The sequence below is a fragment of the Coloeus monedula genome (assembly GCF_965178545.1).
Source record: "Coloeus monedula genome assembly, chromosome: 5".
Classification (NCBI taxonomy): Eukaryota; Metazoa; Chordata; class Aves; order Passeriformes; family Corvidae; genus Coloeus; species Coloeus monedula.
This window is the reverse complement of record NC_138785.1, coordinates 4,378,609-4,396,338: the sequence shown is the minus strand read 5'-3', so window position 1 is coordinate 4,396,338 and position 17,730 is coordinate 4,378,609. Positions and strand designations below refer to the sequence as shown.

The window sequence follows — 17,730 nt, the reverse complement described above, 5'->3', positions numbered from 1 at the left end:
CGGTGGTTCGGCACCGAGCCCGGGATATCCCTCAGGGACGTTCCCGGCCGAGCCGCCGCCGCCGCTCCGGGGCGCTCCCGGCTCTGCCCGCCCCTCGCCCCGCCCCCGGCGCATTCTGGCCAATCGCGGCGCCCGCCTGCCCGCGGTCCCGCCCCCCGGCCGCCAGCCCAGCCAATGGGAGGTCGGCTCCGCGCAGAGGTTGCCGCGGTGACGGGCGGCGGTCGCGCCGTGCCCGCGGGAGGGACGCGCGTCCCGCGGGAGCGATGGAGCCGAGCCTGGCACGCGTGGATTACCTGCAGGTGGGCCCGGCAGTGCCCCGGCAGCCCCCCGACAGCGCCCCGGCACCGGGCCGAGGCGGCACGGCCCGCCCGGGACCGAGGGGCGGCGGCGCGGCGGGGCCTGCGAGCGGCCCGAGGCGCGTCCCGGTGCTCCGGGCCCTGCTCAGGAGCGTCTCTTCCACAGGTGGGAGTCACGGCGCAGAAGACGATGAGGCTGCTGCCCGCCTCCGGGAAGAAGGCCACGCAGAAGGTACCGCCTGGTGCCGCGGGCTCCCGCGCAAGGCTTCGCTGCCTCTCCTGTCCTATGCCTCATCCTATTGCTAATCATCTCCAGAGTTTCCTTGGCTATAGGATGTCATAGAGAAAAACTATGCAAGCCTATTTTGGGCCTTTGGAAAAGCTTTTTTTGGAAAAAAATAGAAAAATAGATCTGAATTTGTGATTGGAAAGCTTTCAGAACCAGGAAAGAATTTTTGCAGTTTACAGCATTGCTGAAACCACAAGGGAGTTCTTCCATATTTCTCTTATTTTGGTTTTATTAACACTTTAGGACTAGAGGAAATGGCCTGAAGCTGAAACAGGAGAATCAGACTAGATATTAGAAAAAATATTTTACTGTTAGGATGGTCAAGCATTGGAATAGGCTGCCCAGGGAGGTGGTGGGGTCACTCACCATCCCTGGAGGTGTTTAAGAGGTGTCTGGATGTGGTGCTGGGTGATGTGGTTTAGGGGTTACAGTAATAATAACGACTTGATGGTTGGACATGATGCTCTTAAAGATCGCTTCCAACCTTGATGATTCTATGAAATATTTATATTTAAGTTTTTCTTAATATAAGTTCAAATTAAGGAAACCTAGTTAGAGAAACTTAATAAAAATAACAATGCATTTTTTTTCCTTCGGTAATAAAGTCTCAGTATGAAAATACAACCCTTCCCAAATACTCCTTCACCTCATGGTTGCCAGTGTTCACAAGTCGAAATAGGAAAGGGATTGTAAATGCCTTTACTTGAATTGCTGTTCAGTATCCTATCTATAGCACTTTATACAGATTTCTGAACTACAATCCCATATGTAATTAAGTAGTCTAGAATTTCGAGTCCTTAAATATATAAAAATATAAATAATTTTATAATAGAGGGACTACTTACAATATCATGTAGTGACAGGACAAGGGGCAATGGCTTCAAACTGACAGAGCGTAGGTTTAGATTAGATATTAGGAAGAAACTTCCCTGTGAGGGTGGTGAGGCCCTGGCGCAGGTTGCCCAGAGATGTTGTGGATCCCTCATCCATGGCAGTGTTGAAGGCTGGACAGGGCTCTGAGCAACCTGGTCTAGTGGAAGGTGTCCCTGCCCATGGCAGGGGTTGGAACTGAGTGATCTTTAAGGTCCCTTCCAATCCAAACCATTCTGTGCTTCTGTGAATACAGGAAAAGCATTATTGAAAAACACAATTGTGTGTGTAATAAAAAATAACAATGTATTGTACTTTTGAAGGTGGTTGTTGGAGATCAGGATGGGGTCGTTACGTGTTTTGGCATAAAAAAGGGGGAAGCTGTGGTAAGTGGAAATGTTCCATTTAAAATTTTATTTTTGAAATATTCTTCCCAGTGAACTTTGAAAGTCCCTTTTTTATCGACATGGCAAATAAGATACCTGTGAAAGGTCTCTAGGTAGAGCTGTGCACTGATACGTAACTGTGGTGAGGGCATGCTGATCTCATGCCTGGTCATACACAGGGTCTTCCACAGTTACACAGTGAGACACTGTTGTGGATCATCAGGAAAAAAGTAATTTCCACATCCTTTGCACTTCAGTTAAGTTGGACTTAAGCCTGTACACATACACAGTTACTGTAACAGGATGAACACTTGCAGAGATTCATTAAATCACCTTAGGGATTTGGACAAACTGATTGCTTTTTATGCCCGGCTCAATAAAAAAATTATTATTTTCTTTCATGGGTTTTCTTTTCCCCTTCAGGAGGTTCATGGTTAGCTCATAAGGATCCTGTAGCAATACAAATAAATCTGTGTAGACTTCTGGAATAAGAATGTGATGTGTAAGAGGGAGGGAGTGTGTGTGTTGTTCTTTAAAATACAAAACAAACCACAAACAAAACAGCTGAAAGTAGTGCTGAATTTTTCCCATGGAGGAATAAATAATACTGAAGTAATGAAGTCTTAATTTATTATATTTTAAAGCTTTTAATATTTATTTACTTATCAAATGCTTGACTGGTCTGTGATTCTGAAGATAAATGTACGGATTATTTTTGTCTGTGTACAACCCATTGCATCTTAGTTTTGCCAGAAATTGTAAAGTAAATTTCTTATCCTTTATGTTAAAAAATTACCATAAATATGATACTGTGATGATGAAAATTGCTTTTCTGTTTACAGCCAGTGTTCAAGACACTGCCAGGACAAAAAATCTCAAGACTGGAGCTGGGAGGAGCTCTTAACACACCACAGGAGAAAATTTTTGTGGCTATAGGATCAGAAGTCAGAGGTTTCACAAAAAGAGGGAAGCAGTTTCTTTCATTTGAAACTAACCTTACTGAAAGCATCAAAGCTATGTAAGTATGATATTTTGCATTTTTTTGAGAGCTGTAGCAGACTGTTAGTTTATGATTTTATGAAACGATTTTAAGCATATTGTGTAGGTGACACTAAGTGCCAGTCCAGCTTCAGCTTGTGCTGCGACCTGTAGCAGGAATTTGGAATATCATGGAGAAATTTTGGAAGTGTAGGGGGAATTGGGCAGGGTCTGGAGGCACTCACAGCAGTGCAAAATCCAAGTGAGCAGAGCTGGGGTTGTTGCCACAGTGTGTCCTTTCCACATACCTCCTGGAGCAAAATCTTTTTTGGATTGTGTTGTAAGATGCTGCCAGACAAATCAGCTTGAGAAAAATTAATATAATAAAAAATACAGTAATGAAATTTCTATAAAGATATTCTTAGGAATTTACCTGAAGACAAAGTAGAAATATGAGAGCTACAGAAACCATGTAGTAAATGTTAATATTTATAAGGACCTTTTAAAGCTGGAATAGCTTGCAGGGCCCCATAATACCTTGGAGCTGCAAGCATAGTAAGGCATAAAAGCATAAAAGACTGTTGCTGCATCAAAATGCTACAGGAAAGTGTTTTCTTTTCCTCAGGTACATTTCAGGAGCAGATCTCTTCCTCTGTGCAAGCTACATCTATAACCATTACTGTGACTGCAAGGACCAGCACTACTTCCTATCAGGAGATAAAATCAATGATGTTCTCTGCCTCCCTGTAGACAAAGTGAACTGCATCACACCAGTGCTTGCGTGTCAGGACAGAGTCCTCAGGGTGTTACAGGTTAAAATGCTTCCTTCTTTATGTTTTATGTATTGATGCTATGGAATTGGACTCATTACTAAGGGAATCAGCATATCAGCATGGCTTAAACATCATAAGGATCAGTGTATTGTGCCTTACTTGGCAGTGTTGCTGCTGGTGCATTCCCTTTCTTATTCTTCTGTTTTTTAAAAGGAAAATCATTATCATAAACTTGCAAAAAAATAAGGATTAATGAAACCACTATAAACAGGCTTTGGAATTCATAGGTGGAAGTAGATTGTAGGAACCCAGAGTGCAGAGAAATATTCTCTGCACTCTGGGTTCCTACATCAGATGACAAATTGGTCCCTTCTAACTAAAAGTGCTCACATACACATTTAATTTCCTTAAGTCTTTATCACTTTGGGAATTCTGGCTCTCATAAATTACTCTTGTGACAAGTCTGAGTGATGCTAAGTGGTTTAACAAATTAAATTGCCAGGTGAGTTCCTGGATCATTTTTAATGATAACAACACGTTTCAAGAGTCCTATGTTTTATTTCTACAAACTTCACCCTGTTTTTGGCTTAGAAGTGGTTCTCCCATAAGGGTTTGAATAAGTAAATCTTACCTATTAGTATGATCCATAATAATTTTGTCATTGTGAGGCTTTGGTTTGGTTTGTGGCTGGTGTTTTGGGGTTGTTCTTTTTTTGTTGTTTTGGTTGTGGTTTTTTTGGTTTTTTAAACAAATTCATTCAAGATTGTTCTCTTTGTCTTCAGGGATCTGATTTGCTCTATGAAGTAGAAGTTCCTGGGCCACCTACTGTTCTTGCTCTGAGCAATGGAAATGGGGGTAACAAGATTTTGAATACACACATAACTAAATAATGTTATTTTATTACATTTTTAAGGTTTATAGCTTGTCTCTGTTAATTATTTTGTCTTGATTTTTAAGCTGATGTTATAAATTCAGCAGGAAACTATGTGAAGTAATTTTTCTACATTGCATTAAATACAGACACATAGATATGACTGTTTTAGGCAGTTCTGAATTATATTCACGTTCAGTTGAAGGCCTCTTACAACAGCAGTGAGATATGAGGGGTCTCACTGTGTAAATACACGTTGGACTTTTGGAGGCCATGTCCAGGTTTTGGGTTTGTGTTTCTCTTACACATGGCTTTCCATAACTGGAATACATGGGTGGCTGAGAATATTGAGTAGAGCTGGCATAAACTAAGACTGGAAGGTTCAAACTTAAAATAGTTTGATTATCCTTCTTGCTAATCTGCTCTAACCTCACAGAAATCGCTTTAGGGTTAATCTGGAGCTTAATTTAGTTTCAGTTAGACTATGTGACAAACATCCAGAGCTGGTTTGGAAAAGTAGTTCTTAATTGCTGAAATTTTGGCACAACATTCCATAGTGGGTGTGTGTTCTGAAAGGATTTCTCTGTTTTTCTTCTGTAAAGGCCACTGAATAGCCCAACTTTGCTGAAATAGAAAGTATTGGCTTTTGAGTGGTTTTTAGGCAGAACTTCAGTGCAGGGGTGCAGCCATACACAGAAGAGTGATAGCCATGAGGAAATGATCGGGATGGGTGCAGCTTTCATGGATTTGTTTTTGGGTTCAAAGCCTGACAGTTCTGTTGCACATCACTGATTTAGTGTTTTCTTTTCCCATTGGCTGTAGACTGTAAATACACAGCATTTTAAAATCAGTGTACATGACTTTATTGATTCTAAGTTCAGTTTCTGTGTTTAGGTGATTCTGGGGAAGAAATTGTGTATGGAACTTCTGATGGGAAGCTGGGTCTCACCCAGATTACTGGTACCAAGGCAATACCAAAGTGGGAAATTGGAAATGAAAAGAAGAGAGGAGGTATGTGTCTCAATCCCTCCCTCTTTAGTTACCCAGCATTCCTGAGGATTTGTTACAAGTAGGATAATCAGGAAATCTTGTTCATAGCTAACTTTGGAGGCATATTGTGATTATGTCAGTATATGATACTAATGTGACTAAGGTCTCTTTCACTCTTCTGATTTTCTGACAAATACTTTTAATCAGTTTGTCTTGCTTTGGGTCTTGTGTTCGTATTATTTCCAGTATTTTAGCATACTTTTGTTTTTACACTATTTTTAAAGTGGCATCTGTAAAACAGTGTTGATTCAAATATGATTGATTGAAATGTTTATCATTTTTCTAAGTGTGTGCATATTTGGCAAATTTACCTGCCAGATTTATCAGATTGTTCAATGGTTTCAAGGGCTCTAAAGAGTCACAATAAGGGGTTTTGGCTGAAGGTGGAATATGTCTCCACAATAAGGTCTAACTGATGAAAACTTACCCAGTTTTACCCTTGGTGTGCTGCTTCTGCAGCATCTGTGAGCCCATACTTCTTTGTAAAAGAGGAGATCATGGATGGAATGTATAAATATATTTTTATTTAATTGTAAGAGTTATCACCACATTATTTTCTTTAAATGCTTCCTCATATGTCCGTAGTCTTTCTATGAAATATGGAGCCATAAAAGTTAACGTTGAACCTGAAGCACAGGGGAGGGACTTCAGCTCTCTTGAGGACTCATCCAGAAATCTCATTATTAACACCTTAAAAGCTGGCCAGGAGTCTCTTTCCATGTAACTGAGCATGACCTCTGTATTATTGTGTCATAAACTAATAAAGATGAAGCAAATGGCTTTGTTTTCTTCTTTGTTAGGTATTCTGTGTATTGATAGTTTTGACATTCTGGGAGATGGAGTTAAGGAATTACTCGTTGGACGAGATGATGGAATGATAGAGATCTATAACTTTGAGAGTGCTGATGATCCTGTCCTTCGACATGATTATGTAAGTCTACATCTTCATACTCTGCTGGAAGAAGACATTAATTAAAAACGATAATCTGTATTTAAAAACTCTCATGATCATTACTGCTAAAATATGTGGTTTGTTTTTAATTTAAGAGGTTTGTAACATTGACAGTATGAACTTGAAATCAGTATGGTAGCAACGTAAGAGCCAGAAAGTGAAGTAGTGCTGATTTGAGCAAAAATCAAGATAATGTAGAGAGTGCGTGCTAAAATTCTGGCTCAGTTGACTGCTGGGTGTAACCTAATACAGAGCTGCTCTCTCAGTGAAAAAACAGAGAGTGTTGTGTACAGTGTGTAATTTACAGATTAATAAATGGAAGCTTCAAGACTTCACTGAGCATAATTACTTTGGTTATGAATTGCTTAAAATAGTAATTGGATCCAGAGTGATCATTTCATTTCAGTCAGAGTGCTAATTCCTGCTGGAAAAACACTGTCTATCAGTGTTTTGCTTTCAATTTCATAATGTGTTTGTTATGTGGAGTAGAATCTTCTAAAAACTTCTAAAATGAGTGCAGTGATATTTCCCTCTGCTTGAATGTGTTTATTTGAAGGCTTTATCAGAGAGCATTGCATCAATCCAGGGTGGCTGTGTGGGAAAAGATGGCTATGATGAAATTTTAGCAGCAACATACTCAGGTAAGCTTCATATCACTGACACAATAAATGCCATGTGTGGTGAGGTGATAAAATGAAGCAGGTTATGTTGTTAGTGCAGCTCACATCTCTTAAAATTTTGTGTTCTGATCGGAACCAGAACAACGTTTTGTTGAAAAGATCTCTTCTGATTTAATATTTACTCTTAAAGAAAATGTTTCTTAAACTGTGGGGATTTTATGTTTTAAGATATTCATCATGTGTAGCACAGTGACTGGCTATACTTTGGTGTAAACTGCTGCCTCACTGTGATGAAATACTGAGTATGTTATGTCTGAAGGATTTATTTATGATTTTTTAATATATATTAAAAATGTTGATAGACAAGCATGTTTTTCTTTTGTTTTCATGTCTTTTACAAAATCTTGTTCCTTTTCAGCTTCACAGGGCTTTAAATGGGGTTGGTTTTGCTTTCAGTAGAAAATAAAGCTCCCCCATGTGTGGCATCTCAGCAGCTCTTCTGTGAGACTTGAGGTATTGGCCTGATTGACAGAGGCCGTGATAAACATGCTGCATATGTCAGCTGCTGGGAGCTAAAATATTGCTAATTCTCTCTCTTTAGTTACCTTCAGTTCTAAAATTTAACCTGTTAAAACTTCTTGTAATGAAAATCATGTCATTTGGCAAGATACATTCCTCAGTCAGTTACTGAGAAATAATGGTGTTCCAAGTAGCTCTTTTAAACATTTTTGGGTGATCAAAAGACTCTTACACCTGACCTCATATGAATTGTTTTGGTGTGATTGGCCACAGTACTGTTGCAGCCTAAGTCCTTTGTGGCTTTTAGTGGGAACGTTGTAAAGATCCGTGGATCACAGAAGAAAGGGAAAAAGTGAAAGCCTGTGTTCCCCTGTGAGCTTTCAAAGGTGAATTCTGGTAGGATGTGCACTAGACTGATTTTGGCATGTCTGCATATCATGCCTGAGGTATCAGAATGTAATCAACTAATATTTACTTTTATAAATAAGTGTAATTTAGTAAGCAAAAGTATAACTTTTTTCAAGCAGCAGCATTCAATCTCTAAGCTCACTGAGCAGCATACAGTTTGCTAAAAACACATTGCACAGCTTTTGTTTTGTTTCCAGCTATAGTACTGCCAATAATGCAAGGTTTTGTCAGAAAAAGAGAGGTGAGAAAAAATCAAAGTGCTCAGTTAAAAACTGTCATAGAGGGATTTATTGCTCAAAGTACTTAATGAAAAAGAATAACTAATGTTTTCCAGTTTAAGAATGAAACCCATAGAAAATTATGCTCAGAGTCTAGGATTAATCCTACTAAAAAGGATTAAATTAGGCTCAATTCTCTCTACCCAGTGTGTGGAAAAAACATCCCTCCATGCATACAACAGCTGAGTGTAGACTTTTCTTTTTAGCTTATAAGGAATATAAACTTCATATATTGGTTTAGGCTGGCTGACAGGACTGACTACAGAACCTGTCCATAGAGAAGGTGGATCAGGGGAAGAACTAAAATTAAGTCAAGAAATGCAGAGCAAGATTTCATCCTTAAGGTAATTCCACTAGAAAGAAATTTAAATGGAAGAATTGAAATGTTAAAAGTTGAAATGTCATCTCTCCTTCCTATCTCACTGGATTTTCTTTGTCATTAATATACCTAGAAGTAGAATCAAACCTTTTCAAAGCAGAAATGAATAGCAGCCTCCTTTCACGGTCTTTTCCTATCTTGCCTTCACATTATGGTATCTTAATACTTTCTGCCTCAGTATCAGCAAGATTCCTTTCTTCTGTGCTGCTCTATAGCTTCTAAACGATGGCAGGAAAGAAGTCACTATCATATTATTCAAAATGCATTGCATTCTTGAAGGAAAAAGATTGTCCTTTCCTGTGTCTCAGGAAAGCTTTTTAGGCAAGGAGCGTGTAAAATCTACATGTCCATGTGATAGAGTTTGTATTTTATCTTTGCAAAGTATGTGGAAGGGGAGTCATCAGTCACTTCTGGCTGGAAAATTGAGGACAGGAGATAGACAGGATTGTCTTGCAAGTTTAATCTACCTAATTTCTAGGGTAGCTTTTATAGTTGCATTTTTTAAAGACGTTAGAGTGGTTTCCCTTTTCTAGGAATGAATTGGAACAACTGCAGATAAAAGTACTTCAGGAACGGGAGAAATACCAGCAGTCCTCTCAGTCCAGCACTGCAGTTTCCTCAGTACCTGCATTCAGTGTGAATGACAAGTTCACATTGAACAAGGATGATGCCAGCTACAGCCTCATCTTGGAGGTGCAGACAGCCATAGATAATGTCCTGGTGCAGGTCAGTGGGGCTTTGTTCTTGTTGGCTTTCTTGATGCATAAATAAAACACTCAGACACTTTCTAGTTCAAAAAGCCAAGTTATAGCACCTTAAGTACTTGTTTTTTTAAAAGTCTGAATTGTTGCAAGCGGAAGCTGAAGTGTTCAATGTTGCAGTATTGAACTAACTGCTGTAAATGCTTGTTAGGGAACAAATACAACAAACTTTAACTGAGCAGAGCAATGTTACATTACCAAAATAAACCACAGTGCCTGCTGTAACAGAAGATTTCTTTGTAACTTTGTGTTTGCTTTTTCATGTCCTTATTTAAACACCAATTAAGTGAGGTGCACATTCTCACTTGCCAGGTAAGTACTCTGTAGTGGAAAATTAATTTCAGAGTCTTATGGGCCACCTGTGCACTTTCAGTGTGGAACAGCATCTGATTTGTGTGCAGTTGGGGAGAAATATTCCTGCCCATCACAGCAACCTTGGTTAATTATTCCTCCTACTGTATCAGCTGAAATTAACGTCATCTTCGGTAGTCAGAAAGAGTAGCTGTACTGAATTACCTTCTTTTGGGAAATGCATGAGGAGAAAAATGTGACAAGGAGGAATTTATGAGGCGAGCTGGCTACAACAAATGGGAAAGAACTACTGTAGGATTTTATTTTTCACTTCTTAATAAAAATCCTTTTTTTATTAAGGATGTTACAGAGCAATGCTAAGCTACAGCTAATTTGCCACTCTATAATATCTGATGTTTCCATAGCTAAATGGGGAATAATGAAATTGTTTAATCTACCTTTCATGTCTGAAAGATAGTTACAGATTTTACACTGAAGTTGTGGTAAGCCAGCCCCCCAGGAGTTCAGGACTCTGTAAGGGAATAAGAGAAAGATCATCATGTTACTCCAGGATTAAGTAGTAAGCTGCATGTCTGTTAGGCTTTTGCCTCTCAGATGAAGCAATCTTCTTGCCTCTCCCTTATTAAAAACATTGATGACAGTTAGAGGATAAATGGACTTGGAGCTACTCAGAAACGTAAGCTCTTTACTTTTCCTTCCTCCTGTGTGCTGCAGAGTGATGCCCCACTAGACTTGCTGGATGTGGATAAAAATTCTGCCGTCGTTAGTTTTAGCAGCTGTGATTCTGAGGTGAGTGAAACAGAGATGATGTTTGTAGAGATTACATGGTGAAAACACTGAGTACTGTGTAGTAAAAGTAGAACTTGGAGGACATTTAGTAGATGAGTAGTTTAATATTCAGTTAAACTACTCATCTGGTAATTGTGGAGAGCACAGCTGCATTAGAGATACTGCAGAATTAGCAGTTAGTAGCACATCCTGATGTAAGGAAAACCTAAGTATGTGCAAAAATATCAGCTCTCTTCCTTTTTTTTTTGTTCCTGAGGAGGATTGTGAGAGACACATTCAGTATTGCTCTCTTCTCTCTGTATCATAGGATCACGTACATTTACTTCCAAGCAATTTAGGTGAAGAGTGTTACTTAGTTAATTTCTAAAAACATCTTTAGAATGTGACAATTCTGCTGTGTGGGAAGTCAAATGTTTGCATGCTTTTTTTAATACATAATAACTGCAGACTTGAATAGCTATGGAATTACTATTGACACTGAGGGCCTGGGGGGAAAATCCAGAAACTACCTTACAGTTTATGAAAATCTTCTGTAAAATCTTTTTCCTTCTAACAGTCCTTTATTTTAGTTTTAAGAACTGAATTTGCACATCGTTGTTCTGCCCTGGAGCTCCCAGAAATCAGCTTTTTATTTTAGGTTTCTTGCCATTTATGATGATTAATTCAGCACTTTTTCTGGTGTATTTTCTTACTGATCCTGCTTTAGTTTTTGAATGTTGAACTAATTTTGCAGATGAGTGGGGCAGGCTGACATGCATTTTTCAGATGAAAAGTAGGTATCTATGTAATCTTCATAGAGATACTAAAGAGTGTAAGAGGCTTTGGTTGTATTCTCCTTATAGAGAGATTTAATTTTTTTAAACTCTACCATAATTAAAACTAATTGGAAAATTCAGAGGAACGAAGGATTGCTTTTTTGTATTTAACCCTTGTAAATAGCTGTACATGCATAGCAAAAACTTTACTGTAACATGTCTACAGTTAAAACAGACCAGTAGAAATGTTGTGAATCCACAGGCCTATTTTGTATTATTTTCCTGTTTGTTTGGTTTTTTTTTCCTGTTTACAGCCAAATAGCAACTTTCTTCTTGCAACTTACAGATGCCAAGCAAATACAACAAGACTTGAACTTAAGGTAAAATGCTCAAAAATATCTTCCACAATAAATTAATGGTTATTCCTGCTCTGGAATGGAGAGTTCTCTACCTGGATCAGTCCAGTCTTTACTTCTGGTTCTTTCCTGAGAACCTTCTAACCTGGGGCTTGTGTTCCTTTTTTATTTGTCTTAGAGTTTCTAAAGGCTTCTAAAACTATGTTAGAGGGGAGCCTGGGGTCCTTTTGAGTGTCCCTAAGATGAAAGCAGTGGGGACATCACAGATTGGGAAAATACTGAAAGCAGTGTGTGGAACTTAAAGCAGAGGGAGGTGTGGGAGAGAAAGCTCTGGCACTGTTTATCCTTTGAAGTGTTTGAAGGAAGTTACATTGGGAACCAACAAGGGAATATAGACTCAATTTGTATTTTGGAGAGGAAGAAAATCGTGTCATTCCATGCTTATTACACTAAAGGCATGTTGGTGTTTTGGAGTTTATTTTTAAGGATCCACCAAATTCACACATTTTATGGCAACCATCAGGGGAAGTAATGAAGAAAATCCTGACTAGAAAATCCTCAATGTGCACACAGGCATGAGGTTTTCTCTTTTTTACTGCAGCCTGCTAATCTGATACATGTTTATGTAAAGCTCTCAATTTTGAGACTTTTTATTTTAGAATATCATAAAATTAGTTAGTGGGTGTTATTTTATTAGTATTTGATTCATCTAATCCAGCAGCACTTCATTGGACACTGCGTCATCTTGTTTTAAGACTCATCTCCTTTATTTATATTGACACTACCAAGTAAATATAATACTCTAAATATTCTTGAAGTGCTACAGTATTTCTTTAACATACTTTGAATATTCACCAGATTTCCGAACAGTGATAAAATTTTTCTTTTTCTTCTTTTCTGTGGGTCCTTCTTTTCTCTGCAGGTTCGCTCGATTGAAGGACAGTACGGGACACTCCAGGCGTATGTAACTCCCAGAATTCAACCAAAAACCTGTCAAGTTCATCAATATCAAATTAAGCCACTTTCACTTCACCAGAGAACTCATTCTATTGACCAGGACAGGTATTTGCAAAGAAAAATCAATGCCTTTTTTCGCTTGGAAAAAATGACACAGTCCAGCTGAAGCATTTGCTCTGTAAACTTCAGTATGGAATTTCTAAGCCCTAAACTACACTTTTGAGCCTGTAGTTCCATTTTGTGGGTTTCTTAATAGAAATTACGGATTAAATAGGTTCTTTGCCATTCTTTATTCTTGTTTTAGGGTTATTTTTCATTTTACTGCCCTGGGTTATAGTCCGGCCCCATGTGTAGAGCTGAGGGTGTGGTAGAAAGGAAACTCTCCTGTGGAGGTAACTGTGTCTTTTCAGTTTCAGCCTCATTCTGTGCTCCACCCTTTTCCTCTAACTTTTTTCTCACAGCTAATTTGGCCCCAAAACTGAGCCAAGACTTTTTTTACCTTTATCTCTGTGTTATAGGAATTTAGTATTTTACACAATTTCTAATTGATTTTTGCCCACCCTCAGCTAATATCTCGTATTGTCTCCAAGGATATGCTTGTTCCAACCAAAACTGAAAGACTGAAGGGATGATACCAACAGCTTCAGTATGCAAATGAGCTCCACTGTGCCTTGTTCTTGATAAAAATGCTATGTCTGAGGTTTACAGCACGGGAGGCTTTTGAGGATCTGTCTTAGCCATATTTGCTGTTGTCAGTTACTCACCTTTGTCCTAAATTTCGGGTTTAACAACTTGCAACAGGATATCAAAAACTTCCAACTTGTTTTTTTTTCCAGATCTGACATGCCTAGTGGGAGGTAAAACTTGAATGAGCATGTAGCTTTGCATCTTGCAGTACAGAAAAATAGCTGTAATCTGCAATATGTATCTGTACTTAGGGAGAGACCTGGCTTTTTACAGGCTGCTGATTAAAAGGAAACCACCATGTGGAACTAAACTTTTTACATGGACAGTGTCCCTCCTTCCTAACTATCTTTTTTCTTCTTTTAATTTCACAATGTTACAGGCCCATGAATACACTGATGCTCAAAGGCCAGTTCAGTTTTGCTGAAATTCACTCCTGGATTGTGTTTTGCTTGCCTGAGGTGCCTGAAAAGACTCCTGCTGGAGAGTGCATCACCTTTTATTTTCAGAACACCTTCCTGGGAACACAGCTTGAAACTACCTACAGGTAAAATACAATTACTAAACTTAATGCATGCATATGTGTTTAAGTTTGTTCATTTAAAATTTTTCTTCCTTTATAGAAAAGGTGAGGGATATTTTAAATCTGACAACATCTCTACAATATCTATCCTCAAAGATGTGCTTTCCAAAGAGGCTACTAAAAGGAAGATTAATCTCAAGATATCATATGGTAAAAATTTATTCTCTATTTTGTTGTTCTTCAGTTCATTTGATATTCCCATAAATGGAGTATGTAGTACTCATTTGCTTGTTGGGATTCTTTTTTACTCCCTGCTAGATGTAAATGAAGAATCTGTGAGGCACACATTAAAGCTTATCCACCCTAAATTAGAGTATCAGCAGCTGCTGGCCAAGAAGGTTCACTTAATAGATGCTTTGAGAGTAAGTATCTGGACTCCTGGGGTTTGATTTTTATGGGGGATTATGCTGTCAGGTACCAAACCATGGCTCGAGTCAGGTGTGTGTTGTGTGGGGATCTGTTCCCTTTCTGTTCCCTTAAATGAAATTAAAGCATGTGTTTTAAGTGTCCAGGAGACAGATTTCTTGAAGGAAAATTCTTTTTTGCTATATAAGTAGTGAATAACATGTAGGATTACTGAAGATGCTTAAATTGGACAGCTGAAGGGCAGCCAGGTTTATCATCTAATGTTCTCTTCTAGCCCGCTGTTATTTTACAGCTCCTTCTGTCTCTCTTTCCACTAACATGTATAGTTTTTTAGATCATCCAGGCCAGATGCAACTCCTTTGCTTTGGAACTTAATACCATTCTCTCATAATTTCTGAATCATCTGCTTTTCCATCTTTTGCTTAATACCCTCCTCAGCAGTCTTTGGGAGGTACCAGTTAGGCAGCTTGCCTCAGTTCTTGGACTTCTTTGCCAACAACCAGAATTTTGCTGTTAAAAACTCACCATCATCAAGTTGGTATTTTTTATTTAATGGGAGGGGAGGCGAAAATGGACAACCAGTTCTCTCTTGTCCTTTTGGGGTCAGCAAATACTTGTCAGAATTATTTAGATAGTAGAAAAGCTGGCTACTAAGGAGAACGGTGTGAATCTTTATTATCACTAAAAGGTTTTTACTTGGGCTTGGTTTGGCAAACCAGGGATGTAAACACTATTAGAGAATTTATTCTTAATGCGTACTGTGTTTGTGCAATAATAATGGTGTTGTACATTTTGCTTGTTTTAGGCTTTTTTTAGAGAGCAAGTCTTCAACAAATTATTTTGTCACTCAGTTTTTGGATGATAACTTATTGATCGGGAGTAAAATAATCTAATGATCGATGAAAGCTGTTATCCCAGCAGACTCACAGTGCACAACATAATTACCTCTTGTCTAGAACAGAAGTGTCTTTCTCTGGAGGATAAAAAGATCTCTACTATCGACCATCCCACATTGGTCTGCTGGCATTTTAGAAGAGGCCTTCAAAACTTCTTGCTGTCACAAATTGAGTGATACTTTCAGAGTTTACTTTTACCTTCAGACTTCAGCGTGTGCTACACTTTTTTAGGAATTTACCTTCATTTTTAGACTAAGTATGGTCAAGGGCTTGAGTCTGTACAGTGTGATCCTGTTCTGGCTCAGAGCTGAAAGCTGTAATACACAGGATTCACAGGATTTTGAGAATCCAGTCTATGAAGTGACAAGTGACATCTGGCATTTCATTAGAAGACTAGAAAATGAGGCACTCTGAAAATAACACTTAGAGTTTAGAAGGGGATTGTCTTCCCTTTGAAGTACTTCCTTCTGACATATCTAAGCTTAATTTCTTCTCACTTACCTGCTCTTGTGAGACCTACCTGCTGTTAGTTCTTACCATTTTAAACTGTCTTTGAGGAATTACAAGTTCATGAAGGGAACGTGGACTTCCTGCTCCCAAAATACCGCAGCATTTTGGAAGAGGCAGATCAGCTGCTGGAGGAATACAAGAGACAACCTGCACATCTTGAGAGACTTTATGGTTTGTTGATAATTCAGCTTTATTTAAATGGGGCTTAATGTCCAGAGACATGGCTGAAATAGACAGCTGCTTATATTTAGATGATTCTTGTCTTTATGGACATGGTTAAAGATAGTGTTCAAATTCAGGATGGCATTTAAAAATGTATAAAAGTTAAATGGTTTGGATTTGTTTACAATTCAACCATTGTTTAAAACATGAGGTGAAAAAAGTCTTCTAACAACTGGTATAGTTGGTACATAATCATGAGCTAAAAGTAGATACCTCCTACTGAAAACAAGGCAAATTATAATTTTTGGAATTTTACCTTTGCAGGTATGATCACAGATCTCTTCATAGATAAATTTAAATTTAAAGGCACCAATGTGAAAACCAAAGTTCCTCTCCTTCTGGAAATTCTGGATGGCTGTGATCAAGATGGATTGATTGCTTTTTTTGATGCTGCCTGACAAGGAAAAAGCAGAGTAATTTTTCTGGTTTTAACCAAGGCATTTCAGTATCAAGTCCAAAACACTTTTTAAGAAAAACACTTTTAGTCTTTTGTTGTACTGTCAGCTCTTAGGTTTTATTCATATTTATTACCATACTGGATACAGTAGTAAACTTCATATAAACTGTTGTGTATGTTAACTGTGTGCAGAGGTTTTATGTACAGTGTTAATATAATAGCTCAAGAACAATCAGATGTAAATACCAAATATCCTTTTGGCAAAAATGTTTTCACTACTGTTTAAGATTACATGGAGTAGCCTGTCCCCCAGCTGCAAGAATGGATGAAGAAGCTGGTTTCCAGAGACTTGGATGGATTTGGGAGACGTCTGTGTGTTTAAGCTGTACCTAACTTAGTTTTGTCTGTTGTGTTGAGAATGTGGTATGAGAATGTCACCAGACTTGATGTAGCTGGTGTATGAAGAGAGGGAGAAGAACTCTAAAATTTAGACTGAAGACAGCTGCATTTAAACTCTTGTTTAGGGATGGATGGCATTAAACTTCCTCCATGCTTCCCTAGCGTCCTTGTGCTTCATTTCAAAACTCCACCTACCTTCTCACTTGGTTTTATTTAAACTTAGAAGAGATGAAGCAGCTTGTGGAGACAGGGATCTGTTCACAAGGAAAAAAGACCAACTCCACTGAAGTGGCATAGAACCACCCGCCAGGGTGGAAGAGACCTTTGAGATCATCAAGTTCCACCATCAGCTTGTCATTATCACTGTAACCCCTAAACCACATCCCCCAGCACCAGATCCAGACACCCCTTAAACCCCTCCCGGAATGGTGACTCCACCACCTCCCTGGGCAACTTCTTTCACCCTAACAGTGACAATTTTTTTCCTAATTGTCTAATCTGAAGGTGGCACAGGTTGCCCGAAGAAGCTGTGAATGCCCCATCCCTAGAACTGTTAAAGGTCAGGTTGGATGGGGCTCCAAGCAACCTGGTCTAGTGGAAGGTGTCCCTGCCCATGGCAGGATGGTTGGAACAAGATTAGCTTTGTGGTCTGTGATTCCTTGATAATCTAAATCTCCCGTCTCAGCTGGAGGCCATTTCCTCTTGTCCCCTCACTGCGGGCACCTCACTACACCCTCCTTTTAGAGAGCCGTAGAGAGTGACGAGGTCTCCCCGCCGAGCCAGCTTTTCTCCCGACTAATTTCCCCCTCTCCCTCAGCCGCTCCTGCCGGGACGCGTTCACGAGCCCAGCTGGGCAAGCTCCAGCACGCTTCCCACACACGTTTCCCGGCGGGAAGGCCTGAGGCGCTTCTCTCCCTCCCTTGGGCGGGCGCGGGGCCTAGTGTCCCAGGCAGCCGCCTTCCCTCCCCATAAGTTCCCCGCCCTCCGTGTCCGCCCGTCTCAGTCTGTCCGTCCCTCTGTCCGCCCGTCCGGGCCGCGCCCGCCCCATCCGGCGCGGCCGTGACGCAGCGCGCG

General features: G+C 39.6%; 1 protein-coding gene across 1 annotated transcript; it reads left to right on the top strand.

Moving 5' to 3' along the window:
• Positions 1-181: 181 nt before the first annotated feature.
• BBS7 (Bardet-Biedl syndrome 7) lies at positions 182-16,258 on the top strand (the record flags this gene model as incomplete). The annotated part of the gene is made up of 19 exons (XM_082281763.1): positions 182-299; positions 463-528; positions 1,779-1,841; positions 2,684-2,859; positions 3,445-3,631; positions 4,375-4,447; positions 5,358-5,474; positions 6,314-6,444; positions 7,022-7,106; positions 8,532-8,634; positions 9,203-9,395; positions 10,457-10,531; positions 11,601-11,666; positions 12,565-12,704; positions 13,666-13,830; positions 13,907-14,016; positions 14,125-14,228; positions 15,686-15,809; positions 16,125-16,258. The coding sequence occupies exons 1-19, from the start codon at positions 264-266 to the stop codon at positions 16,256-16,258; spliced, it is 2,148 nt and encodes a 715-aa protein (XP_082137889.1). The 5' UTR covers positions 182-263.
• Between the last annotated feature and the right edge of the window lie 1,472 nt (positions 16,259-17,730).